General features: G+C 50.9%; 12 protein-coding genes across 12 annotated transcripts; 6 read left to right on the top strand and 6 right to left on the bottom strand.

Annotated features, from left to right (window-relative positions):
• Positions 1–80: 80 nt before the first annotated feature.
• PtrM4_039650 (Flavin-Reduct domain containing protein) lies at positions 81–898 on the top strand (the record flags this gene model as incomplete). The annotated part of the gene is made up of 2 exons (XM_001937695.1): positions 81–134; positions 233–898. The coding sequence occupies 2 exons, from the start codon at positions 81–83 to the stop codon at positions 896–898; spliced, it is 720 nt and encodes a 239-aa protein (XP_001937730.1).
• A 227-nt stretch (positions 899–1,125) lies between these two features.
• PtrM4_039660 (uncharacterized protein) lies at positions 1,126–1,874 on the bottom strand (the record flags this gene model as incomplete). The annotated part of the gene is made up of 2 exons (XM_001937694.1): positions 1,126–1,641; positions 1,830–1,874. The coding sequence occupies 2 exons, from the start codon at positions 1,872–1,874 to the stop codon at positions 1,126–1,128; spliced, it is 561 nt and encodes a 186-aa protein (XP_001937729.1).
• Positions 1,875–3,183: 1,309 nt separating this feature from the next.
• Positions 3,184–5,718, bottom strand: PtrM4_039670 (ATP-dependent DNA helicase PIF1; the record flags this gene model as incomplete). Its single annotated transcript, XM_066104343.1, has 7 exons — positions 3,184–3,311; positions 3,371–3,440; positions 3,491–3,877; positions 3,927–4,174; positions 4,274–4,361; positions 4,409–4,570; positions 4,618–5,718. 7 exons carry the CDS (start codon positions 5,716–5,718, stop codon positions 3,184–3,186), a joined length of 2,184 nt encoding a protein of 727 aa, XP_065958907.1.
• Positions 5,719–6,748: 1,030 nt separating this feature from the next.
• PtrM4_039680 (uncharacterized protein) lies at positions 6,749–7,630 on the bottom strand (the record flags this gene model as incomplete). Its single annotated transcript, XM_066104344.1, has 1 exon — positions 6,749–7,630. One exon carries the CDS (start codon positions 7,628–7,630, stop codon positions 6,749–6,751), a length of 882 nt encoding a protein of 293 aa, XP_065958908.1.
• Positions 7,631–8,153: 523 nt separating this feature from the next.
• On the bottom strand, positions 8,154–8,382 carry PtrM4_039690 (uncharacterized protein; the record flags this gene model as incomplete). The annotated part of the gene is made up of 3 exons (XM_001937692.2): positions 8,154–8,175; positions 8,226–8,257; positions 8,305–8,382. The coding sequence occupies 3 exons, from the start codon at positions 8,380–8,382 to the stop codon at positions 8,154–8,156; spliced, it is 132 nt and encodes a 43-aa protein (XP_001937727.2).
• A 680-nt stretch (positions 8,383–9,062) lies between these two features.
• PtrM4_039700 (SseA, Rhodanese-related sulfurtransferase) lies at positions 9,063–10,045 on the top strand (the record flags this gene model as incomplete). Its single annotated transcript, XM_066104345.1, has 2 exons — positions 9,063–9,693; positions 9,747–10,045. The coding sequence occupies 2 exons, from the start codon at positions 9,063–9,065 to the stop codon at positions 10,043–10,045; spliced, it is 930 nt and encodes a 309-aa protein (XP_065958909.1).
• Positions 10,046–10,293: 248 nt separating this feature from the next.
• Positions 10,294–12,002, bottom strand: PtrM4_039710 (ProP, Permease major facilitator superfamily; the record flags this gene model as incomplete). The annotated part of the gene is made up of 3 exons (XM_001937690.1): positions 10,294–11,258; positions 11,311–11,599; positions 11,655–12,002. The coding sequence occupies 3 exons, from the start codon at positions 12,000–12,002 to the stop codon at positions 10,294–10,296; spliced, it is 1,602 nt and encodes a 533-aa protein (XP_001937725.1).
• Positions 12,003–13,072: 1,070 nt separating this feature from the next.
• PtrM4_039720 (unsaturated glucuronyl hydrolase protein) lies at positions 13,073–14,209 on the top strand (the record flags this gene model as incomplete). The annotated part of the gene is made up of 1 exon (XM_001937689.1): positions 13,073–14,209. One exon carries the CDS (start codon positions 13,073–13,075, stop codon positions 14,207–14,209), a length of 1,137 nt encoding a protein of 378 aa, XP_001937724.1.
• Positions 14,210–17,031: 2,822 nt separating this feature from the next.
• Positions 17,032–17,394, top strand: PtrM4_039730 (HtpG, Molecular chaperone, HSP90 family; the record flags this gene model as incomplete). Its single annotated transcript, XM_066104346.1, has 1 exon — positions 17,032–17,394. The coding sequence occupies one exon, from the start codon at positions 17,032–17,034 to the stop codon at positions 17,392–17,394; it is 363 nt and encodes a 120-aa protein (XP_065958910.1).
• A 672-nt stretch (positions 17,395–18,066) lies between these two features.
• Positions 18,067–19,490, top strand: PtrM4_039740 (Atrophin-1 multi-domain protein; the record flags this gene model as incomplete). Its single annotated transcript, XM_066104347.1, has 3 exons — positions 18,067–18,112; positions 18,158–19,150; positions 19,201–19,490. The coding sequence occupies 3 exons, from the start codon at positions 18,067–18,069 to the stop codon at positions 19,488–19,490; spliced, it is 1,329 nt and encodes a 442-aa protein (XP_065958911.1).
• A 1,724-nt stretch (positions 19,491–21,214) lies between these two features.
• Positions 21,215–21,894, top strand: PtrM4_039750 (uncharacterized protein; the record flags this gene model as incomplete). The annotated part of the gene is made up of 2 exons (XM_001937686.2): positions 21,215–21,705; positions 21,759–21,894. The coding sequence occupies 2 exons, from the start codon at positions 21,215–21,217 to the stop codon at positions 21,892–21,894; spliced, it is 627 nt and encodes a 208-aa protein (XP_001937721.1).
• A 1,235-nt stretch (positions 21,895–23,129) lies between these two features.
• On the bottom strand, positions 23,130–24,771 carry PtrM4_039760 (Glyco-transf-90 domain containing protein; the record flags this gene model as incomplete). The annotated part of the gene is made up of 4 exons (XM_001937685.2): positions 23,130–23,178; positions 23,239–23,626; positions 23,682–24,189; positions 24,256–24,771. The coding sequence occupies 4 exons, from the start codon at positions 24,769–24,771 to the stop codon at positions 23,130–23,132; spliced, it is 1,461 nt and encodes a 486-aa protein (XP_001937720.2).
• Between the last annotated feature and the right edge of the window lie 226 nt (positions 24,772–24,997).

Below are 24,997 nucleotides of genomic sequence, written 5' to 3' on the forward strand. Positions count from 1 at the left end.
CTGTCAGTATCAGGAAGTAGAAAGGAAACACTGAAGTAGCAATTGATACGGGAATCATCATCCGAAAACCATCGTTCAACATGTTTTACCAGCCGGGCAAGGAGGATCATGGACTCCCGTATGATCCATTCAAGGTACATGTTCTTTCATCCCGTTCTATTATACGAAACGAATTTTCCCTTTACACACCTGCTTGCCAAATCCAAATCAAACCCCTAACACTCCCTCTCAGGCATGCGTCATCCCCCGCCCCATAGGCTGGATATCTACCCTCTCCCCCTCGGGCATCGCAAACCTAGCCCCCTACTCCCAATTCAATAACCTCACCTTCGATCCCCCATATATAATGTTCAGCGCCAACCAAACGCCCACGCACTCTCAAAAAGACACAGTCCGCAATGTTGAAGCCACCGGCAAGTTTATTTGGAACCTAGCGACTTACGAACTGAGAGACGCCGTAAACACGAGTGCAGTTCAAGAAGCCTATGGCGTTGATGAGTTTGAGAAAGCGGGGCTGGAGAAAGAAGACAGTAGATTGAGTGCCGTAATGATTGATGGTGGGGAAAGGGAGATTAAGATTCCAATGGTGAAGCGCAGTCCAGTCAAGTTTGAATGCGAACACTATAGCACGCTCCGGCTTCCAGGCAATCCGCCCATGGGTTCTGCCGACGTGGTCATTGGTAGAGTTGTGGGCGTGCATATTAATGAGCGCGTGTTGACAGATGGCAAGATTGATGTCAAGAAGACGGAGCCGATTGCCAGATGTGGTTATTACGAGTATGCGGTTGTGAGAGACGTATTTGAGATGAAAATTCCGGGTGAGGATAAGGCACTCATGGCGGGATTAGAGGGGAGCTCGAGTAAGAACAAGGAAATGAGCAGGAATGGGATCTTGTAGGGAAAGAATTGATGAAGATATCACAATTATGATTTTCGAGTTTCTACAATCAAGCTTTCTGTACTACAAAAATATAGAGTCGACAAAAGATGAGCTTCCGCCAGCTCAAACGGTTTTACAGAGGCGTAAACAGATATTGCAATCATCTTTCCACATACCGAATCCTGCCTTGACATCTTTGCGACCTAGGTGCCCCGTTTATCCATGGATCCAATCCACCGACATTATCAAAACCTAGCACATGAAGCGAAGCACGCAGTCCAGATACCGAATCTTGAGCTCGACAAACTTCCAGCCGGGCATTCTGCTCTTGGGGCGATTTCTCCCGCATCCTGTGCAACTTCCACGGTTCCTTGTCGTTGATTGCAGAATCCTTGGGGAACCAGATCAAAGTTGGTGATCATGTCAACCCGCGGCCTCATTTCTGGGATCAGCCAGAAAGAACGCATGTTGATGCCAACCTCGAAATGGTGATCTCCCATCTGAGTAGCCGGGCCGAGGTCGGTGAGGTAGGCCTCAATGTCCTGTGCGGGTATGTTGTGATGGATTTCCGCTCCGAGTGCAGCCCCGGCATCGGCGCACCACGCAGTTGTATCATCGACATGGACAGAATTGCCGAGGGTAGACGTGATGATGCTGATTTTGACGTGACAGATCCAATTCGCATCTCCGAAAGTGATAACGTAGTCGTATTCCCCGTAAGCCGCAATGGGTGTAATGAATAGCCGGGCGAGTGTAACGGGCTAGAGCCCAGATGCTATGGTGATCCTCGGTGGAACCTTCGGAGCTTCCTCGGCACTTTAGATGCTTCGAGAAGCTACGTGAACAACAAGCCAAACGTATATAGATATCGTTGCACTGCAGATAGCTTTCTTCTTCATCGAATACAATCCTGTTACCAGGCACCGGCATACTTTGCGCAGCCCCTTACAGCGAGGATGGCAAGCATCAAGCTCAGCGTCTTGAGACGAGCCATTTTTAGAAAGGCTCTTAGTTAGGAGGGCGTTGAAATAGAGCGTTGAAAGAGAGAGTTGGCAATTAATTGGTGTAGAGCACACGATGATAGAACTGCGAGTGTCTCGCTAATGATATCAGTGATATATCCCTCAATACGTACCTTGATGCCATCTTTGTAGCCTGTTCCCACAACTTTGATCTGCTTCGCAGTCTTTTTCGAGGTTCTGCTAAGAACATAAGGTTCTCTCGTAAGCTTAACGTTACACTAATCTATTTCCTCGCATACATACACTCTATCCTCCGAATGACCGAGCAATGAACTTCCACTGTTCCCAGAATAACCTGAGCTTCGTGTTGTTGTGACGATCTTGTACTGATGTTCGTCATAAACGTAAGCTTACTCTCGTATATTCGGATAACTTACCATGCGTACACCCCACCCTCAGTCAGGCAGTGGGTTTGTTTGCACCTTTCCCAAACCACCATGTTGTTACAACAGTCTTGTGTGCCGCTTCCCGATGACAAGCCGATCAGCTGGTGGCGGGTTCTGTATCGGTTTTACGTCATCTGCATGGATTTTCGATCTGGCGGAAGCCCCGTTTCTTTGTTAAATTTATACATGTATTTCAGTGACGAAGCAGCTTCTTCATAAAAGTTCCAACAATCCTATACGAGCATTTATGACACATAGAGAAGGGGAGATACACTTTCCCAAGCTCTGTTTCAAAACACCACCTCTATGTATACTAGCAAAAAGCAATAACATACGGGGTGATAGAGGGCCATGAAGTTTACCTCCTGATTACATGGCCTAATGGCTTGGTCTCCTGACATGACCTAATGTAAAGACAGTGCTTATGTACAAGAAAGGAGAAGAGCTACAGATATGCCGGAGATGGGCCTGGGATAAGCCGGAGCGGAGTTTGTGAGTCTTACGGCATGGGGTGCGGGAGGGCCATGGACTCCGTCTTCCGATGACGTGGTCTAATGACATGACCGGATGTAAAGGGCTGATGGAGTTATACTCATGTTGTCCTCAGTGATCTACTTATGAGATTGATCAAAGTGTTATACCTTCTACGCTTGACAACGAAATAAAGGAACCGGACGATGGACAGGATTGGAAAGGTGAATAGTCAAGGACATGCTTTGTAATGTGTAAAATATAAGTACAATACATACATGTTCCACGAAACCCCGAAACGCCGCCACGACTACCCAAACCCTCCTTCGCAGCATATGCATCTGTTTATGCAATCTCCCGTGACGGCTACGCGCAACCCTCAAGATGCGAGACTGCTGCTAAAAGACACAGCAACCACTATTCCTCATAACACCTGGACGCTATTCCTAGAAAAAGAGTCAAGAAACTCCTTGACCTCTCTGTTACGTCCACCGAATCCGTGGGCGGGAAGTGAGAGCACTGTCAGACCATGTAGACTCTTGGCTCTGCTGACTGTTTGAGATGATTAGCTAATGCCTCGATGCCAGGGGTAGATTTAGAGATTTACGTACGAGCAACATACGGCTGTTCGGTCTCGAACGACTTGGCCAAGTCTACCTTCACCTTATCAAGCGTCATACCCTAGTCGTCATGTTAGCGTACGCACATATCTCTGGTCAGGAGGAACGAACTTGTGCTTTGTGTATCGTCACACTATACCCAGCCATGAGTGGAATCTGCGTCCTCGAAAGCAAGCTAAATGGCTCGCTGACACCACGTTCGGCGGCCGAGCAATCGGCATATATGGTCTCTGTGAGACCGTTGTCGAACCGCACAACCGGCCAAGGTCGGAACTCGTTCCTCTCGGCGAATCGCTTAATTTCTTCTTCGCAGTAGCGTGCGTGGGGACCGGTTAGTGGGCTATCTTTTATGGGTAGCTTCTCTGGGTCATATCTCTCGAAGCCGATTATCGTGCCTTGTGAACCATTGACAAGGCCAAGGCCTGGTGCGAGGTTGTGTAGTAGTACAACGCGCATGTTTTGCTTGAGGTCCAATTCTGCTTCGTAGCGATGGTCGCTCTGCAGTCCGTCATTAGCAGAGGCTTGAAAAGTCCGGATCTCCACTTACGAGATAATGTAAGTGGCCACCATCGCCTCTCTGTAAATACTTTTTCAAGCTTATATCACCCTTGTGGTGATCTTTCCACAGGAAGAAGTCCTTGCATCTGTAAGCTATCGCTTTTCCCGGCAGTTCGTCGATCTTCTTCTTGTTTTGCTTTGCGACCAAGGCCTTGTGAGTAGATATCTCGATCGCCCCTTCCGTCTCTGACTCGTGGTTGAGTAAGATTTCTTTATGCTCAGGCTGGATGATACCCTCTATAATATATTAGCATCTTTGTTAACTATATCTACCACATATATGATATCATATTTTGAACGGGGAAAGGCTTGTAGTCAGAGGGCTGGAGGTCTTACCGAGACGGATCCTGTTGAGAATAGATCTGAAGAATGGATCGTCTTGCCGATGGATCTTCGATAGGTTGATATTGACAAAGTTACATTCCTGCTATCCTTAGTGATTTGCCTATGAGATAGATTAAAGTGTTATACCTTCCATGCTTGACTACGAAAAGCCCATTTGTCGACATCGTAATAGACATGTCTACAATTACCGCATACGTATTCTGTGGGATTCCGCGGTGCGTTCGGGTCGTTTTCGGCTCCGCAAGTGAAGCAATACCTGAACGGCTTTACGGGCGCCAGCTGACAGAACTGAATTCATTAGCCGATGTCGGAGAAGACATTGTATGTACACGTACGTCTCCTGTGACAATGATTTGTACTCCACCAAAAGCTTCCTTACTGTTCCTGGCGGACTTCATTACTTCACTGAGACGTCCGAAGAAGTTGTTCTCCACCATGCTGATCTCATCGACGACAAGGACGTCGGTGTTACAGAATAATTCTTTCTGCCTGCCTTTCAATACTCTCTTCTTTAGATTGTTAAGTGGTTCCTTGCCAATCTCCATATGCCAGCCAGCGTAGCTGTATGTAGTTTGACCTCCTATGGCAAGTGCAGCAATATTTGTGGGGGCAGTCACAAATATAATCTTCCTTTGCTCCTCAAGTCTCTTCTTGAATACTCTAAGGATAGCTGACTTTCCGCAGCCCGCAGGACCGGTATAAAATACGTTGCACCCCGCCATAATTAGGTCAACCACATAATGCTGTTCTGGATCTAGAGTTACCTCTGGCGCAGCGGCAACGTTGTTGTTTGCGCGTGGTTGGGGGCCATTCAGGGAAGAATTAGGCCGTTGAAAAGCAGTTTGGGGGGTCAACGACTCATCCTCGCTCTCGGGAGTTGCTGATTGATTTGAATAGGATCGGGATTGAGTATACGATGACGAGGGCAAGGGCGATTGGTGCTGTGCGATACCAGCAGATCGTCTAGGCTGCGGTTTGGCTGGCGGGGCTTTCCCGATGCTAGTCAGGTAGGCGCGTCCACGATCGCGGTTCAGTGCTTGTTCGACCAAGTGTCTGTGTTCCTCTAGAAAGTCCCATGCTTCGTCCACGGTTTTGAACTTCTTTTTTTTGTTTCCCTGATACCCCCTGAGATATGCATCCTCTATAGCTTTCCAATTTCCTGTGTATATTCCAGGTACATGGCCAACTATTGCGTAGTACGGACGACCTCCAGAAAGATCCACAGGAAGGCCCCATTCCTTTACCGAGAGCGTGGAACGGGGCGGAGTTGTGTTCTGCTCCGGCTCTGGACTCGATTCAATCTCAACCGGGGCATCTTGGGTACCCAATGCCGGTATGCGCGACCCACTAGAGAATGAAGGCGCTGTTCTCAGCCGCTTATCGTACGTAGCATGATGTTCATCCTCGACCTTCCTTTTAGTAGTTGGCCGGACCATAGTCGTGATTCGGATATTGGGGTGTATTTAGTGAGCAACCAAGTTGTGGGGAACAGGGCACGGTAGTGGAGCAGAAGGGTGCTTGTTCAAACTGTGGGTGTCTGCGTAAACAGTGTTAGCGTCACGGGTCTATGTTGCTGTGAGAAGCAAGGACAAAACATTAATGCTCACATTTCGCCACGATGCGCAGCTCTGAACTAAGAAATACAAGATAGAAGACTGATTCTTGGCTCGTTGTTGCAAGGAGCGCGGTCGCGCTTGGATGCGACAATCGATTAGTTATCTGAAACGTCCAATCTCGCGTTCGCGTCAGTGTCGCGCTAACACATGATTGATTATCGTCAAGTTGTACATGTAGAAAACTTCTTGTATTCTTATTCTTCGCATACTCAACAACATTCAAAGAGACTTGCTGTATTTAGATTGTCGGCATTTACCAAAAAATGGTCCCTTATCAACAACCTGCGCCGTTTGAGGCATTATATTCTTTCCAAACATTGCCCTCCCACGCTGCTGGGAAGCTGCGCTCAGTGCCTCGGCACCAACATACATCTTATTGATTGTGGTTGTTATGAGCTATAACGAAATGCTGGGAGACGTCAAGGGCAAAACGTTACGAAATCACTGAGTATTTAACCTCAGTTATTCGGTGGGGAAGGTGAATATCGTGGTTGCCGTTGCCGTTGCCGTATACATGACGGCCATGTAAACTAGCACCATACGTATCAACCCGTGCAATGGAACTTGATGGCTACCCTGGTGGACAGTAGACTGACTGATCGCTTGCGACGAGCTTTTGGTTTGATCAAGGAGTTTGTTGTCGGCGGCAGGTGAAAGCATAACGTCGTTGGCGCAAACGGTGATCTTGAACACAAGGTCAACGCCGCCAATGCATATACTGATGTGTCCCTCTAAGGCTCAAAACAACCAAGACAGTTGTGAGGCCAAACTTCCAGCGTGTACCTAGACGCAGCGCATTCCCCATAGGATCTTCAGCCTAGAACCGGTGCGAGTCTCATGACTTGCGGTATCATCGCTCATCGCCCGTCTTTTCCACTTCGTCTTGGCGCACGTCTACCATGGTGCCGTCCTCACCTTCTCTCCATCTTACACCTGTCATCTTCCCCGCAACTTCCAGGTCTTCCTCGATGCCCTGTACCAGCGCGTCCAAGGCTGCGAAGATGTCGCCTTGTTTGTCTCTTGCTTCTTCCAGCTTATGCAGCCCAGCTTGACCTTTTCCTTTCCCCTTGTTCTTCCTTGGTATCTTGACGCCTTCTATCCGTAACATGTATCCCTGGTCCGGTGAATCTTCATCGAACGAAGGAGCTATCCGTACGGCAGTATCCGTTATTTGCCACTCCGAGGACAATGACTGTGCATCCATGATTGTACGTCCATCTGCTCCAATATCGATGATCAGGTAGTGTTCCTTGACGCCAGGTATGGGTGGCGGAAGTGGTGACTCGACCGGTGCGTCTTGCTCGTCTTCTTGTTCGCCTCCCTCGGTTCTTAGCCTCTCGTCGCCAGGTTGCGCATCGTGTGGTAGGTAGCTCGTATCATCCAATCCCAATCCTCGCATCGAGGCTGCAATCAAGATGGTTGGGTCATCGTCGGCGAAGACGTAATGAACGTAAGGGTGGTAATGCTCGCCCGAGGTAGTATCTTCGATTAGGGTAAAGAAAGGTCGAAAGTTTGGTGGCGGGAGCAGCGGTTGTTCCGAGCTGGGTTCAGGGTATGGCATGTCATCATCGTCGTGCATTTCAACTTGCAGCCCCAGCGCGTCGGTAGGCTGCTGCTGCTCGGGATGCGCATCATCGGGAGCATCTTCAGCACGGTTTAGAGAGTTTGAGCGCGGCGAAGGAGTAGAGCGAGGTATGGGCGAGCGTCCTAAAGTGTTAGGGCTTGTAGACATGTTGGGGTATTGATGGAAGTGTGGAGTTAACGGAGCTCTGGGTGCTAGGGTGCGCGAATCGATAAGGGAAGGGACATGGTGGTCCATGCACACTACCCTTCCCAACGAACCACCAACCGGGGAATAAAACACGCGGGGGAGTTATGAACACATGGGTTCAGCTGTAGAGAGATCCTTGGGGTATCAACCGAGTCCTGGCGCCTATTGAAACAAACTAAGAACCCAAACTCCTGCTTTCCAAAGTTGAAGCCAAGCACCGCTGGCGCGAGATCTTTCACTGTGCCTTCCAAAAAGGGATCGACAACGAATCTCTTATGAAGATAGGTTCATATTCACCAAGTCAGGGAGGGCTGGTACCCGGTCCCTGCGGTTGTCCCGGGGCTTCGGTGGCTGTGGGCGCAACCTGATTCTTCGACTTGAAGGCTACACCAACGTGTCAGCCGACTCTGTGGGCTTTCATGGTATCCAATATACTGCTTACGCTGACGGCACATGGGGCATTTCTCAAGGGAGCTATCTTGCCTCAGCCAAGATATGATGCAGTGCTGGATTCGTCTTAGATATGCACACAATCCTCGGTCAGACCAATACGTACCATATGGAAGGAGTGGTTGCATTCGCCCAGCACTGCCTCGAGTAAGCCCAAGTCAAGCAATGCGCCACATAGTACATACACAGCGGACACTCGTCTCCAGGAAACTTGCACTTTGAGCAAGTGCTATCGTACGGGTTACGACAGATTCCGCACACATCGTCGTCTGGCATGTCCCAGTGCCAGGCCGCAACGGCGTTCCATTCTCGTATCGTGACTTTCATCGTGTCCCTTGTCAGTTGGAAAGGTTGTAGTTTGAATTTGGGATTTGGGCGCCAATTGAACCTTGAAGCAGAAGCCGATCAACAGCGCCAAAACACGCCGAGGTGGCAGATTCCACGGCGGTGAGCAGCGGCGATTGCGCGTTAATTCCGCTAGCTAAGGTCTGAGCTCAAGCTTCACCTGCCCGCTGTCCGCTGCCCACAAGGCTATGACGCATCTAGTAATGCAATGCTGTGTTTGCAGCACAATCGTCTCATATCACCTTGTTTGAACCATGGGACAGTAAATGGGCACAGTCTCTATCAAACGAGACAACCAGCAACTCACGACCCCCTCCTCGGTTTACTTCAGTTCCCCGCACTTGCCTGAAGCTTACGTGCTTCCCCTCAAGTTTGCGTGATGAATCCAGATAGGCACGATAGGAAACTTGACCTCGCCGTCTACTCCACATAGCTTTGCTCCTTCTTCCCTCCTCGCCGACTAACACTTCATCACTTTCACAACCTGAGCCCTACCTCTACCGCTAAAATGTTCGTCTCAAGCTTCCGATGCTCTTTACGCTCATCTTCCTTCCCCTCGTCCGCCCGTCTCACAATTTCCACCCCTAGCAGGCGCACCATGTCTTCATATCCTACCCTCTCTTCTTATCTTGTATCACCATCTGAGCTTAGTTCAGCTCTGAAGCGCAACCCTACCAAGCTTTCTACAGAACCGCGCATTATTCCTCTTTGTGCATCCTGGTTCCTACCAAACGACGGCCGAAATGGATACGATACCTTCGTTTCTCAGCGCATTCCGCATGCTCGCTTCTTCGACCTTGATGCCGTCAAGGATGTGCACTCGCCGTATCCGCATATGCTCCCGTCCGCCTCCGACTTCGCAATTGCAATGAGACACTTAGGCATACGACGGGAAGACATTGTAGTTGTATACGATACAAAAGAACTAGGTATCTTTTCGGCGCCAAGGGTTGGCTGGACACTGCAAGTCTTTGGTCATCCCAAAGTACATGTACTGAACAACTTCCGCAAGTGGGTCGATGAGGGGTACCCAACGGTGAGCGGTGAGCCAAAAGAGGCGGAAATAACAGAGTATGCAGTCCCAGAGATTGACGAGGGAAAGGTGGTGGCCTTTGAAGAAGTAAAGGAGATTGCAAAGGAATTGGGCAAGGAAGGGGCAGATGAAGTACAAATATTGGACGCGAGGAGTTTGGGCAGGTGGAAAGGCGTCGATCCAGAGCCTAGGGAAGGTATGTTGTTGTCTATAAGATCATAGTTTGATTATTTGTACTGACTGGAGTAGGTATCTCATCTGGACATATCCCATATTCCACTTCAGTCCCCATTACCGACCTTCTCGACCCCAAAGACAAAACCTTCCTCCCCGCTTCTGAGCTTCAGGCCGTCTTCAAGTCCAAGGGTGTGGATCCCTCAAAACCCATCATCAACAGCTGCGGTACAGGAGTCACAGCGGCTATCATCGATGCTGCACTTACAGAAGCTGGCTTTCCTACACAACAAAGGCGATTGTATGACGGGAGCTGGACGGAATGGGCACAGCGAGTGAAGCCAGGTGAGAGGCTTATCAGAAAGGCCGAGTAAAGGTCCTGAATTGATAGGCACAAATTGCGATACCCTTGTCTTCTATGATGATTTGGGCTTATACCCTGGTCTCATTCATGCCTCTGAACAGGGCAGCAAAAGCTGCTGAGTTGTCAGGATAGAAACAAGAAGGAACATATGTGATAATGTAATGCGATGCAACAACTTGTTTGACTTTTCTCAAGTACTACCTAGGCATCCAAAAATTTCATAATACCCCTCTCAGGTTGTCTGAGAATTACAAGACACTAGTAAACATAGCGGAAGTTGGGGTTCTCTTTATCCGTCAAGTCCTCAAATCCATGCGTAGTATCAATATCCTTACCAAACTCCCTGTCCTTCTTCTTGTTCCTCATGGTGAGGTTAAATCTTAAAAACGCAATGACGAAGAGCAGAGTAGAGTAGCATCCAAGATGAATGGCAAGAGATTTGAGGTACCTCGGGTCGTTGTCAAAGAAGACCTTTGGACCGATGGCATTGCCCGCGCACCAGGCCACAAAGTTCATGGTGATGCAGACAGATTTCTTCGTCTGCCCGCCCACGTTACGCGTCAGCATGGACATGCCCAAACCCTGGGCAGCCCAGAAAGTGAAGACGATCCAGTAACTGATCAGTAGACCGGCACGAGTAGCGTTGTTTGTGTTCTTGACCGTCATGATGACAATTGTGCCTATAAAGGCGGGAATCATGAAGACGGCCATTGTAAGCAGGTTCTGCTTTGTTTTCTTGACGAGCCAGGCTGAGCCCATAAGTGTGGCTATAATGACGACGCCGAGGACCATGGCGAGGAGTTGGGTCTGTAGGACAGTGAAGCCGAGGCCGTTGATGATGATGTTGTAAAAGGCACCGAGCCCAGATGTAGGAATTGTGGTGAGAATCTGGATGCCCATGTAACAGTACGCCTGCGGGTCGAGGAGGGCCTCCTTGAACTGGTAGAAGCGGAACTTCCTGTTTTGGAGTCCTGTCTGGTTGGAGCGGACTCGCTCGACCATGAGCTTCTTGTCTTCTTCAGACCAGCACTTGGCACGCATAGGACTGTCAGGGAGCCTGAAGATAACGTATATGCCCCAAAGGAAGGAAACGCAGCCATAGGTGATGAAAATGGCCTGCCATGAGCGGATGGGCGCATTTCCGGGTGACTTGAGGTAGCTGGAATGGTGAATAGTGGAGAAACCGTAGGCCAGAAGGCCTCCGACAATTTGCTGCATGCCGTCTAAACAAAGAAGTCAGTGTGATGCCCAAGTATGAGTGTGGTTACCACTTACTCATCATGTACCAGTATGTGACGATTTGTGCTTGCTCCTCTCGCCTGTACCAAAGAGAAGTCATGACCAGGAAGGCAGGCTGGCACACAGCTTCGAATACACCAAGCAAAGTTCGCACACTGACGAGTGCAGGGAAGCTGAAGCAGAGCGCGTGGCAACAAAGAACAGTGCTCCATGCCAAAATATTGGCTCCAAGGTATTTGGCAACAGGTACCCGCTGAATGATCCAGTTGGTAGGGTATTCAACGACGAGCACCGCAAGATAAATACAGGTAGTAAGCCATCCGAACTACGATAAGTCAGTCAATTGTTTCATTCAGAGCTTGACGAGTTTTGTAACTCACAGTTTGGTTCGACTTTAGAACTGGTATATCGTCGCGAATGCCCATGATGGAGGTAGCCGACATGGTGCCCTTGTCCAGCGCCTGAAGGAAGTATGTGATGACCATGATAGGAAGCACACGTCTATCAATCATGCGCTTCAACCTCTTGTTCTCCTCTTCTGAAATGTAGACCTCTTGGGCACCCGCATATTTGGCAACTTCTTTGTCGATGCGGCTGTAGTCGACTTGCGGGGGCTTCTCATCGCCTACGGAGAGCACTCGCTCAACCTGGCTGATGTCCTGCTTATCGTCGGGGTGGCCAGGGGTGGCGGACGCGGTGTGCACCCCTTCTGCACTGGGTCTGCCCATGTTGTGAAGACGCCCCGGGGAATTGACGATGGGGAGATATTGAGGGTGGAGAGAGAGGATCCAGTGGGCTGTCCGTCTGAAGGAGTTCTGGCCGTGATATTTCTACCTACCTCGTTTAGATTATCCGTCCAAGCGTTCCCCAGCCTACCCCATGGTGGCAGGCTACTCCGCAAATTCTCTGGGGCACGAGCCTGCACCGTTCCGCCTAGCCTGAATTGAGGATGAAGATTATCTCCTTGTTTCCCTTCCCCAGTTTAACGTAGGATTACGGTAAGCACACGGTGCAGTAGAGGTGAGCCAGTGGCACCAGCGCTGCATCCTGAGTCGCTGGTTCCGAAGGTTACCAACCCCATACCCACCCGGGCGTCCATACAGTTGTGGAGTGCTGCAGAATGCGGAGTCGGAAATACGGTACGCAGAATCAAGCAGTGTGGGGGGGTACCAATTCTTGGCACATGCCCCAGCTTGGTAAGACGTCGGCACAAATGCTGCCGAACCGCCCCACATACGCTTATGAAGGACAGGACTATAGGCTAAGCTCGTGCGAAGCTTCGTCGCAGGCCGGTGGCTGCTGGTGGGATATTTTTCTCCGTTCTCGAGTTGGTGGCGGTTATCTTGCCTAGGTTTACGTCGGTCGCACTTCCCAGCCCGGAGCCTTCCGCCCAGGGGATTGGCCTTCCGTCATGTCGGTATAGTGATTCACGAGCGTCGGTGCATCGCATGGCGAATGTGACAAGTATCCAACGTGGCTCCACGGTAAACTCTACCGCACATGCTGACATTGATGTTCGAGAACAGGCAGAAGCGGAGCCACGTCTTCCAGAACTCGGTCGGAGTATACACGGGCGAGTCGGTGCAGCAGGACACGAAGTCTGATGGGCAGAAAGTTCCCCAGTTCTTGGTACCCGTTGTATGTAGCTCGACCGAGTATGGAGCCGACAGGGATGCTCCTAATATCCACGTGCTAGAGTGTGTCTGCACCGGCTTCTAATACTCAAGTAGTTCCCACAATTGAAATCTAACACTGCATTCACAATCAGATTCTACTGAGCACACGATACGCGCTCATCATGTCTACCCTCACAGTCCACGGTCTTACCAAAGGCCAAATAGATGAGAAGATTCTGCTCCTAACACACAACCTGATCAACATCCACGACACAACTGGCGAATTTCTCTTGAAATTAGACGATGGTCGTGTAATCGATACCAAAGGCTGGGACGGCTGGGAATGGACGCACGGCATTGGACTCTACGGCCTATGGCACTACTACACGCTGACGGGCAGCACGGCCACGCTCGATATAATCAAGGGCTGGTTCGACAAACAGCTCAGCAAAGGCACTACCAAAAACATCAATACCATGAGCCCGTTCCTCACATTGGCCTACCTGTATGAAGAGACGGGAAACAAGACGTTTGTTCCTTGGTTGGATACGTGGGCGGAGTGGGTCATGCATGGTTTGCCCCGCACAAAGTTTGGTGGTTTCCAGCATGAGACATACAACTCTTTCAACAAAGATGAGCTATGGGATGACACACTCATGATGAGTGCTCTGCCCCTCGCCAAGATTGGTCTCACTCTGAATCGACCCGAATATGTCGAGGAAGCCAAGCGTCAATTCATCCTGCATTGCCAGTACCTATGCGACACAAGCACAGGTCTGTTCTTCCACGGCTGGAAGTGGGAAGACAAGGGTGGATTGGAAGTCGGACACAACTTTGCGGGGGCCCGATGGGCTCGCGGGAACTCGTGGTTAACAATCGCGATTCCGGATTTTATCGAGTTGCTGGACCTGAAGGAGACGGATCCTCTTCGGCTTTTCCTCGTTGGTATACTTGAGTCGCAATGCCGGGCGCTACTGAAGCTGCAATGTGAGAATGGTATGTGGCGAACGCTCCTCGATATCCCGGTCGAGGAAGGCAGCTATGAGGAAGCGTCAGCCACTGCAGGCTTCGCATACGGCATGCTCAAAGCTTGCCGAAAGCGATATATCAGTGGAGAGGTTTACCTGCAGAGTGCGGTTAAGGCGATCAAAGCCGTCATGAGCAAAATCAGCGCAGAGGGCGAGTTGACGGAGACTAGCTTTGGTACAGCCATGGGACATGACTTGCAACATTACAAGGATATTAAGATTACGAGTATGCCGTATGGACAGGCCATGGCCATCATGGCGCTAGGAGAGTTCATGAGAACTTTTATCTAGAAAAATCAATGCATAGGTCCCTGTCGGGATACATGCCCAGTCAGTTTTGCCCGCATTGCTCCTTTTTACTAATCCCCTCTCTAGAGTAAATGTTCCTGAAAGGCAATATTCTCTGCACCACTAGATGACCCCGCAACTTCACATAGCCTCTGCTTTTCTGTAGCGCTTCGACGATTGGCAGGTCTTGTAGAGGTCCAAGACGAATCGGGTATCGCATCGCGACGGTGTTTCTTGCGCGTGGGGGAAGGGTGGTCGTCGTCATCGTCAGGGGGTATCGTGAAGCCTCCTAGAAACAACCGACTAGAATGGTCTGTGGAGCTCAGGGTTATTGAACGCTTCTCACACCACGCGGTATGACGCTTGAGTCAGCTACTGTTTGTTGTGCAAAAGGAAAAGCGCAGTGATAGCAATTGCTGTGGTTCTCTAGTATAAGCTAATGGCATGGCCACATTCTAGGCAGCTACTCTAGGTGAGGCTGTAGCTTGGTACTTTCGGTAGGGAGCTGTCTTGTCGCTCGCGGTTGACAGCTGTTCAATAGCAGTCACTCGTAATATCATTGTAGACAGCCGTAGTGTGCAGACTAGTGCAAGCAGCGAGGACAAACAAACAAGCGTAGGCGACAGGCACGTCGACACGCAGGATGCATGAAGTCGCGATTGTTCTGCCCCTCGCCGCTAGCAGTTGCTGGGGAAAGCGCGTTTGGCGGTGAGGCGCAATGGCAAGGGCGGGCCCACTCTGATTGGTCGGGCGGCGCCCTTCTCTGCGTTTCTGCCGCTCTGTCTAGAAGATTCTCGAGCTCCACCAAAGGCTATATCAGCTCCAAACTCGACCCTTCTCACTGCAGTTTCTTCATCGAATTGCTTCTCTCTCGCTCGCATCATATAGACATTCAGTCTTGCAGCCTGCTCTTATCTCCACGCTATAGAAGAGCTCAGTAATCCAACTACCCCGCCTAACCGTACGTCTTCCCCACATTATCAACATCACAGCCTAGTCAGGCATTGGGACGGCTAGTTCGTAGTGTGAACTCCAGCTGACTCTGTGTCTTGCAGTCAAACACTCACACAACCGCCGCCATGTCTGGGGAGACCTTCGAGTTCCAGGCTGAGATCTCTCAGCTGCTCGGCCTTATCATCAACACCGTCTACTCGAACAAAGAGATCTTCCTACGAGAACTCATCTCTAACGCATCCGATGCCCTCGACAAGATCCGATATGAAGCCCTCTCAGACCCCAGCAAACTCGACAGCGGCAAAGACCTCCGCATCGACATCATCCCAAACAAGGAGGCCAAGACCCTCACCATCCAAGATAGCGGTATCGGTATGACCAAGGCCGACCTCATCAACAACCTGGGTACGATTGCCCGCTCAGGCACAAAGCAGTTCATGGAGGCTCTGTCAGCCGGTGCCGACATTTCCATGATTGGTCAGTTCGGTGTTGGTTTCTACTCTGCATACCTTGTTGCCGACCGTGTTACCGTCGTCTCCAAGAACAACGATGACGAGCAATACGTCTGGGAGTCAAGTGCTGGTGGTACATTCAAGATCACTGAGGACACTGAGGGCGAGCAGATTGGTCGTGGTACCAAGATCATCCTCCACCTCAAGGAGGAGCAGATGGACTACCTCAACGAGAGCAAGATCAAGGAGGTCGTCAAGAAGCACTCCGAGTTCATCTCATACCCCATCTACCTTCACGTCTTGAAGGAGACTGAGAAGGAGGTTGAGGACGAGGACGCTGCTGAGGAGACCACCGAGGGCGACGAGAAGAAGCCCAAGGTCGAGGAGGTCGACGATGAGGAGGAAGAGAAGAAGGAGAAGAAGACCAAGAAGGTCAAGGAATCCAAGATTGAGGAAGAGGAGCTCAACAAGACCAAGCCCATCTGGACCCGCAACCCACAAGACATCACCACCGAGGAGTACGCTTCCTTCTACAAGTCGCTCTCCAACGACTGGGAAGACCACCTTGCCGTCAAGCACTTCTCCGTTGAGGGTCAGCTCGAGTTCCGTGCTATCCTCTTCGTTCCCAAGCGTGCGCCCTTCGACCTCTTCGAGACCAAGAAGACCAAGAACAACATCAAGCTCTACGTCCGCCGTGTCTTCATCACTGACGATGCCACTGACCTGATCCCCGAGTGGCTCAGCTTCGTCAAGGGTGTTGTCGACTCCGAGGACCTTCCTCTCAACCTGTCTCGTGAGACCCTCCAGCAGAACAAGATCATGAAGGTCATCCGCAAGAACATTGTCAAGAAGACTCTCGAGCTCTTCAACGAGATCGCCGAAGACCGTGAGCAGTTCGACAAGTTCTACTCTGCTTTCGGCAAGAACATCAAGCTTGGTATCCACGAGGACTCGCAGAACCGCGCATCGCTTGCTAAGCTCCTCCGCTTCAACTCCACCAAGTCTGGTGAGGAGCTGACCTCGCTTACCGACTATGTCACCCGCATGCCTGAGCACCAGAAGCAGATGTACTACATCACTGGTGAGTCGCTCAAGGCTGTCCAGAAGTCGCCCTTCCTCGACACCCTTAAGGATAAGGGCTTTGAGGTTCTGTTCCTTGTCGACCCCATTGACGAGTACGCCATGACTCAGCTCAAGGAGTTCGACGGCAAGAAGCTTGTCGACATCACCAAGGACTTTGAGCTTGAGGAGTCCGAGGAGGAGAAGAAGGAGCGTGAGGCCGAGGAGAAGGAGTTTGAGGGTCTCGCCAAGAGCCTCAAGACTGTTCTCGGTGACAAGGTCGAGAAGGTTGTCGTTTCCCACAAGCTTGTCGGCTCACCCTGCGCTATCCGTACCGGCCAGTTCGGTTGGTCAGCCAACATGGAGCGTATCATGAAGGCCCAGGCTCTCCGTGATACCTCCATGAGCTCGTACATGTCTTCCAAGAAGACCTTCGAGATCTCGCCCAAGTCTGCTATCATCAAGGAGCTCAAGCGCAAGGTTGAGGCTGACGGTGAGGATGACCGTACTGTCAAGTCCATTACCCTCCTGCTCTTCGAGACTTCACTCCTGGTCTCTGGCTTCACCATCGACGAGCCTGTTCAGTACGCTGAGCGCATCCACAAGCTCGTCTCTCTCGGCCTCAACGTCGATGAGGAGGTTGAGACCGAGCAAGAGAAGGGCGAGGCCGCGACCGAGCAGACTGCGACAGCCGGTGAGAGCGCGATGGAGGAGGTTGACTAAACGTCTCGCCCGAATCGCCCGGTTTCGAAAAGTTTTATTGGCGCTCTGATATCCCTTTCATGTGTCATGGCTTTCATTCCCTTTCTACACCTCACTTGCATGATGGACGGAGCTTAATCTTCGATGGCGTCTTAGAGTGGTGGTATTTCACGCATCACGAGTAAATGGATATCCCGAAATGTATCTTAGTTAGACTTACCTCTGGGTAGTTTTTCATGAATGATGAAACGTTAAAAACAATGATTGCTTTTTCAATGTGCCTGCGAGCTAGTGGTTGATGCTTTTTGTTGTTCGGTGTGGTGCCCATGTCCCCTGCTCAGGTATCAATCGAACAACGACCCGAGTCCAGCGTCGCTATACTATCGCCCAACACCCGCCTATGTTGGAATATGTGTCGCAATCGAAACAACAACGGCTTCAGGGTCTTACGTCGTTTATGCAACGGTAATCGTCCCGTGGCCCAAAAACAGGATCTTCCAGCCTGGGCTGCCGTAGTACCGCAGGGATATGCAGGACGCATGACGTATGAGGAGGCGCGTTCTCAATGTCTGGGCCGTAGCTGTCAAGAACGGATCTCCGAATGGTAAACCGCTTTCATTGCCAGCTTACACTATTTGCTATCTATGAAGCTTACAATCTAGATTGTGCGATTAACAACATACCATTGTCAACATGTCAGCCGTAGATCAGCTTAAGCAGCAAAATGCTGCACTACAATGTGGGTTAGTAGAATCTAATGAGGACATATGCTAATGTCGTTCAGCAAGCGTAGGAAACGTATCCAAAGTCGCTGGGTCAACTGCAAAGAAGCCGGCGACGACCATCGACGCAGGCGCTACACCAGTCAAGAGAGTTCCGAGAAAGCTCAATGCCACGAGTGCTTCTGCTCCTGGTACTACGAAAGGAGCATCAGCCGCGACGTCGACGCCTGTGAAGAAGCCAACAGCTACTGTTACAGCCAACAAAGCTGCGTCTACTACCACATCTGCGAAAAAGGCACCGGTCACAGCAACCAAGACACCGATCAGTGAAGCTTCAAAGCCCGCACGTACCCGCATACCTCTTGGAACCACAAAGCCACTGCCAGTTAGGAAGAACCCGACTACAAGCACCTCAACTTCTAAGCCCGTGAGTGCTGCTAGTAAGACAACGATATCCGGGCCTGCCAAGGGCACTACAGGCGCAGTCTCATCTGCTACAGCGAAATCTACATCCACAAAAGCCACCCCAGCGAAAGCTGTGCCCGTCAAGAAGACGCCAGCCAAGGTGAACCCAGATGGTACCACACCCACCAAAGTGAATATAGATGGTACCTACCCAACTCCTCTTTCCGTAATACTAGCTCATCCCGCACCAGGCCAACCCACACCCCAATCTACCATAGCAGCGAAGAAGCAGCCCGGTGTGGTTGGAAAGGGTATCAACACTGCTACAGGCACTCTGAACAAGACTATTGGTACGACCACAGGGGGATTGAACACAATCACTGATTCGGCGACCACTGGCGTGAACGGCACAGTTACCGGGGTGACTGGATACGCTGGCAAGGGGCTTGACAAGTTACCTGGCGGTGTTGGGAAGCCAGTGAAGCACGTGACAGACAATGTAGGTAAGACGGCGACAGGCGCAGTGGACAACGCGTACTACACTGTAGGTTCGGCGACCAAGGGAGTGCAGGGTACTGTGAGCAAGACTACTGGTGCTCTCGGGAAAGGAGATATCAAGGGTACCGTGGCCGGGGCGACCAGCGGAGTCGGTACGTTCCTTTCTTTCCCCCTGACGAGTCAGCGAGCTGAGAACTTTAAGGCAATACTGTCACAGGAGTTGGCAAGGGCGTAGGAAATACAGTTGGAGACGGACTTGCAGGCTTGGGAAACACGGTTGGAGGCCCCGTCGGCGGTGTTGTAGGCAATGTAGGTAAGGGTGCCAACAATGCCGTTGGAGGCATTACCAGCGGACTAGGGGACGGTGTAAGCAAACTCGGCCGCGGGGACGTAATTGGCGGGGTGGGAAGCACGCTCGGAGGAGTTGGAAAGGGCCTTGGTGGGCTCCTAGGGGGAATCACGGGGTATGGAGAGAACGAAAAAACGACATGAAGGTGCAAGGTAGAGAAGTGGCTGGCGGAGATGGAGCGGATAGATGAAGGGGTGGTAATTTCAGATGATGTGGATATGGTCGTCGGCGCAGAGGGGATTAAGGAAGTTGGAAGCGAAGCAAGCCATGATGCCAGTTGGGTAAGGATGGGCCTTGCTCAGCATAGAGAAGAAGTTTAGTAGACATGATATTATATCACGCCAGACGTTCACACAAGCACGTTACAATATGTCCGCCGCCGTTAGTCGACAATTAAGTCAGTAGGCCGTGAGGAAAAGGGCTGAAGGCTTCGCAACGGGCCGGGTCATTTACGAGCATGAGTGGGAGCCACAGCCACAGCCATCGGTCCATGCTCATGATCGCTCGCCTATCCGAATCTTTGGACGGTTCACTGGCCCTACGGCCCTTCTTCGCTATCGAGCTGGCTTGTTACCTGATCGTGCCGAGTCGCTCCTACTTCGGCAGCCCCGCATCGCAAGGCGCTGCCTCTTATGCTCAAGCCTATCCAAGTCGACCCGGCGTCTTGAGGGCATCCCCTTGATATCATTGCGTCTCTATACGGCCCTCTCCCATGCTCGCATCTACCGGGCTGGATGACTGCGCCACTTCCCGCGTCACTCTTCCGAGCTGACGCCCAACGACTTCGTAATTGCCATGATTTCCGATTTCCAATTTCCAAATCATCAAATTCGCTCCAGGCTGCGGACGAAACCTCTATCGGCTTCAGTGCCGTTTTGGCCTGTCAGATACCATGTTACCGGACTTAGTGCATCGCAACACGGGCGATTTGCAGCCAAGCTTGCGACACGAGAGACTGCACTGCACCTTGCGTCCCAACGCACTTTGCAAAACCCGGGCCCGGGCACCTCGTAAGCTGCACAAGCCCCGCATTCTTGTTATGCTGTGACACACGTCTCGAAAGCTTGATTCAAGCTGGCGACGAACATGTGTGGATCCGTAACAGCTGTAGTCCATACCTCTATACTGCTTGACGCGTATGCTTCAGACTCGGCATGCTGGTTTCTACGTGGCTTCGCAGCGCCCATCGTGGCTACTTGAGAAAACGAGGCAGATCGCGACAGGCGCTGACAGCCGTTGCGACCTCATCAGACCACTCTTTTGCGTGATGAAATTATTATCAGACCCGAGTACTGTAGCGGATTAGCGGAAGATCGAGCCACATCCAGGGATCAAACCATCTGCGCTCGTCTATTTACGAGCGTAAACAAACGGCGCCATGGCAAGTGGAACAATAGCGCCCTTCTAACGCACATCACGACGTTTCCAGCCCTTTCCGAACAAGCCCGATTGGCCCCGCCAGCAACGTCTGTTCTGGTGCAGCAAAACAGGGTGAGATGCGGCTGTGCGTGAAAGAGATCGCTACAAGGGTTGAATTCACTCACTCATCTAACCGACTACTGCAGCTTAGCGCAGGCTGATTCCACACTTCAGCACCCGTCCGACGCCGACTTTCACTTTCGATAAATAATCTCAGCTGCCCTCACTGCACGTGGCTTTTACCATCCATCCTGCGAGGAACGCCTAAGAGATACCATTGGAGGAATTGACCATCACTCGGTGCGCCCGCTTGCTAGGGATATACGAGAGTAGTGCGCTAACAAGGTCTAGATCCGTTGGCAAACAACCATCGTACTACCATACAATATATCGTCATCCTCCCTTTCAGCTTCGACATATCCGACTCGATCTACCATTGATTCCCACCATGTTCACCCGAAGCGCTCTTGTTTTTGCATTCCTAGGCCTCACTAGCGCCTTTGCGACTCCTACCAAGTCTCTTCGCCTTGAAGACTTACAGTGCCGTTGTTTGTCTTTCTCAACAAGTGCAGCACCTACACTATGCACTTATCAAGAACTGGTCTCGCTCGATTGGGACGCTGCATACCTACTGGCAACGACCAATGATCTCAAGATCCAATTTGCGAGCGAAGCCGCTGTACATCAGGTGCTGTCAATACCCAGACATCTACCTACCAGCGTACTTCAAACTGTCCAAGAAGGAGAGGCGCGCCCATTGGACCCATCGAATAGGATCCAGAATGAGAATAGGATTATATGCGGTTTCGGTGATGAAATTGAGGTCGTAGGCAATGATGACAGGGATTCGGTACCGGAGATACATTACATTGGCGCGGTACTGGGCATATTCATGTCGCTTCTTATCATCTACCTCATTGCGGAGTTTATTTGGATCAGGTCAGTTAGTTTTACTCGCATTTGATACGAACGACTTATTAACCCCACATCAGATTCGTAACTCGAACAGGAAGCATCAAGCTCGAAGGCGATGAGAAAACTCTGGTCGCTGACTGCGAATCAACACCCCTGATTGTTACACTCCTGAACCAAGGCGTATACAATACATCGCCATCAAGCTTGCCATGAAGACGGTCACGAACAAGAAACATGCGTCTGGATATGTACCTGCCTTCATGGCAAACCCATCAATGAGGATATACTCAGACGACACTAAACATCAAATCATGACGATACGACACACATTTCCTTCTACCTCACAATGTACACGACAATGTGTCCACTCATCGATACCGCACCACACCCACACCTTTCCAGCATCCGGCACACTTGCGCGTTACAACTAGACAGCGCAAAGTGTTCTCGGGGAATTGTATGCGGCACAGGAAGACAGGGAGAAACAATTGCGATCTGGATCAAGCGGGGTAGTCCAAGTAGGCACCGCGAGAGCCTCCCAAGGCTAGACATGTAGGCAAACAGAGAGCCAACAGTAGAACAACGGAGCAAGTAGACTAGAAGGAGAACAACACGGAAACTTTAACATATACCACATAAAAAGATATTATACCCTCTGCCTCTCTCTTCTCACCCCTACCGTCTCTCGGTTTGACTTTAACTTTGACATGACATACGTGCTCGTGTTGTATATGAGTGTCAAAACCAGGTTCCCATGATTATACCCAACGCTATTCTTAGCCCATGTCTATATTCCACTCCTTCTGTCCGCCCATATAATTTGAAATATGTCTCATATTACAAATGTTGGACAGGAAGATTACTCGTGTTGGTCAGCAAGAATTCTCACACGTGGATAACACGCGATAGCTTTCTAATGGAAACATGTCAGGCACTACGTGCTGATGTTGGGAACGGAAGCTTGTTACTCTATTCCTTTATTCCTTTGTGTGTATGTACCTAAAAAGCCCTAAGAATACATATTGCAGCGAAAGCAAGACTGTACTCCCCGCCTTCTCTTTCTTCTTCTCCATCCACCTTCTTAGTGCAGCCGCGGTTTTATAGACACCATTGATTTTTCTCGCGCCAACATTATATGCAAAAGACAAAAACGCAAAGCAAAGCATAACCAAGAAAACAAAACAACACGCTCATTTCATCGGTGGGGGGGTATAAACGCTATTCGTTTTTCGCTTGCAAAGGCCGCAAACTATTACTCTAAATAATGAAAATGAGCTTTCGCGGGATTACTCTCTGGCTGAAGCCGTCTATTCTGCTCTTCTCGTTCTTCTCTCTCCGTATGGTATGTACTTCCTGGACAAAACACGCTCAAAAAGAATAGGGCGGAGATGCGTATGCGTTCGGTTCTGTGCAATTCGGCAAAGGAAGACGTTGATATTATGGAATGCTCACTGAGCAGACTGGGGGTAGAAGAGTTGAGCTTTTGGTTCGTACAGCCTATTAAAAGTGTTAGTTTTGGATGTCGTTTGCCTTTTCTTCCTGGAGCCAGCGACTTACATGAACGTCTCGTAGCGAACCCCCCTCTTCTTTTCCTTGCGGTCCACATTGTCGCTACCGCTGTACAAGACAGGCTCCCAAGACATGACATCCTTCCATCTCGTCATCAGTCTTCTCCAGTAACAAGCCTCGGCTGCCTGTGTCAGATAACGCTCTCTGAAGACTTGTACAGAGTTGTCCGCGATGCGCCTGGCCTTCTCAGGATGATCGAGTAGGTCCTCGACTGCAGAGGCGAGATCAGAAAAGTCGCGCTCGACTTCGACATAATTTTGGTTGCTTCCGTTGGCGCGGAAGAGGTAATGGTGGTGTTGTATCCATTGGAGTTTGTGGGATACGATTACTGAACGGCAGAGTTGGCGGTACTTCAGAGAGCCAGAATAGGAGCGACCTGCAAATCTTGTTAGCTGGTGTCTAGTATTGTAGCTTGGTATGAGCTGCTGTACCCTCGGCGTGTGCAATGAACATGTAGTTGCACTGGTCCACTGGCCCTAGGAATTGATCTTTGAAGTTTGGATCTGTCCACTTGAGCTGGCCAACATCGCTCCACGGCTTGCCCTTGGCCGCGTCGAGTAGCGCTCTACGCAACTTAGGCGCAAAGGTGATTTTCCCTCTCCAGACCAGCTTCTCAATCTTCTGATTCCACGGCTCTCGGGTCTCGCGCTGTACCGCTTCCCGTGCCACCTCGTCCAGAGTGCCCAAAGCAGGCATATCCCAACTCCAGAAGCCAAAATCTGGCATCAACCAGAGGCTGTGGTCTTGGACGCGGCGGGTGAGCGACCATATAGGCTTCGCGGGCTGGGCGGGCAGGTCTTCTACAGAGAAGGCAAACTCGATGTTTGGCATATCGGCATTCGCAGGGGCAGCGAGGAGGGCGCGGTAGATGGCACTAAGGATGGCGAGAGCTTTTTGGCGGTTAACGTTATCGACCATGTGCGTCTCAAGGATGTAGAGCTGTGATATTCACGTTAGTATACTCTTGCCACAAGCACGCTCCGATGCACCCAAAGTTGTACCAACCTCTCTGTCAAACACCATGGCCCTGACCATGCCCTTGGTAAGCTCAAAGCTGTTCAGCTCGGCCTCGGTCACCTTGCCCCAGCGATCCCGCACCTTGACGGCCCGCTCTATATCCTCATACTGCCCCGGGAATGCGCTCGTACATTGTGCCTCGTCCAGACCATAGTTGTTCTTGTCGCGCGGGTAGGTAAACGTCCACAAATTCTGGTTGTCGAGTTCGGTCGTATTGGCGGCCAAGACAGACTGGCTAGCGGCGCAGTCCAGACACGTATCGCAGGCGAAGGTTGTACTAAACTCGCACTGGCAACGGCCAGCAGGCATATACTCCTTGACCAACGGTGGTAGCGAGGGGTTCTGGCTGCGGGTGCCATATAAGATGGTACATATGAGTAGGAAGAGCAAAGCGCATGCGGTTACGAAGAAGAAGGACAAGACCTCGGTACCCGTGGGGCAGCGACGGCGGTATACAGTCTTGTCCTTGCGCTCCTCCACAATCCACATCTTTCTCATGAGCATTTGCGCTAGCGGAAACCGGGGGACACGAAAGCGAGGCACGATGGCGCGGGAGCGAACACACGCGATGGGGACGGTCGCGTGTGTTTATATAAGTGACTCTTCGGGGGCAGCAGGCTCAGGCCGGAACGACATGAATGGCGAGTGTATTAGGTGAATATGTACAAACGAAGGAGAGGGCTAGGGGTTGACTGAGTGCTGACGGCGCGAGTGGTGATGCGACAGGGTG

Source organism: Pyrenophora tritici-repentis, chromosome 10 (assembly GCF_003171515.1).
Source record: "Pyrenophora tritici-repentis strain M4 chromosome 10, whole genome shotgun sequence".
NCBI lineage: Eukaryota > Fungi > Ascomycota > Dothideomycetes > Pleosporales > Pleosporaceae > Pyrenophora > Pyrenophora tritici-repentis.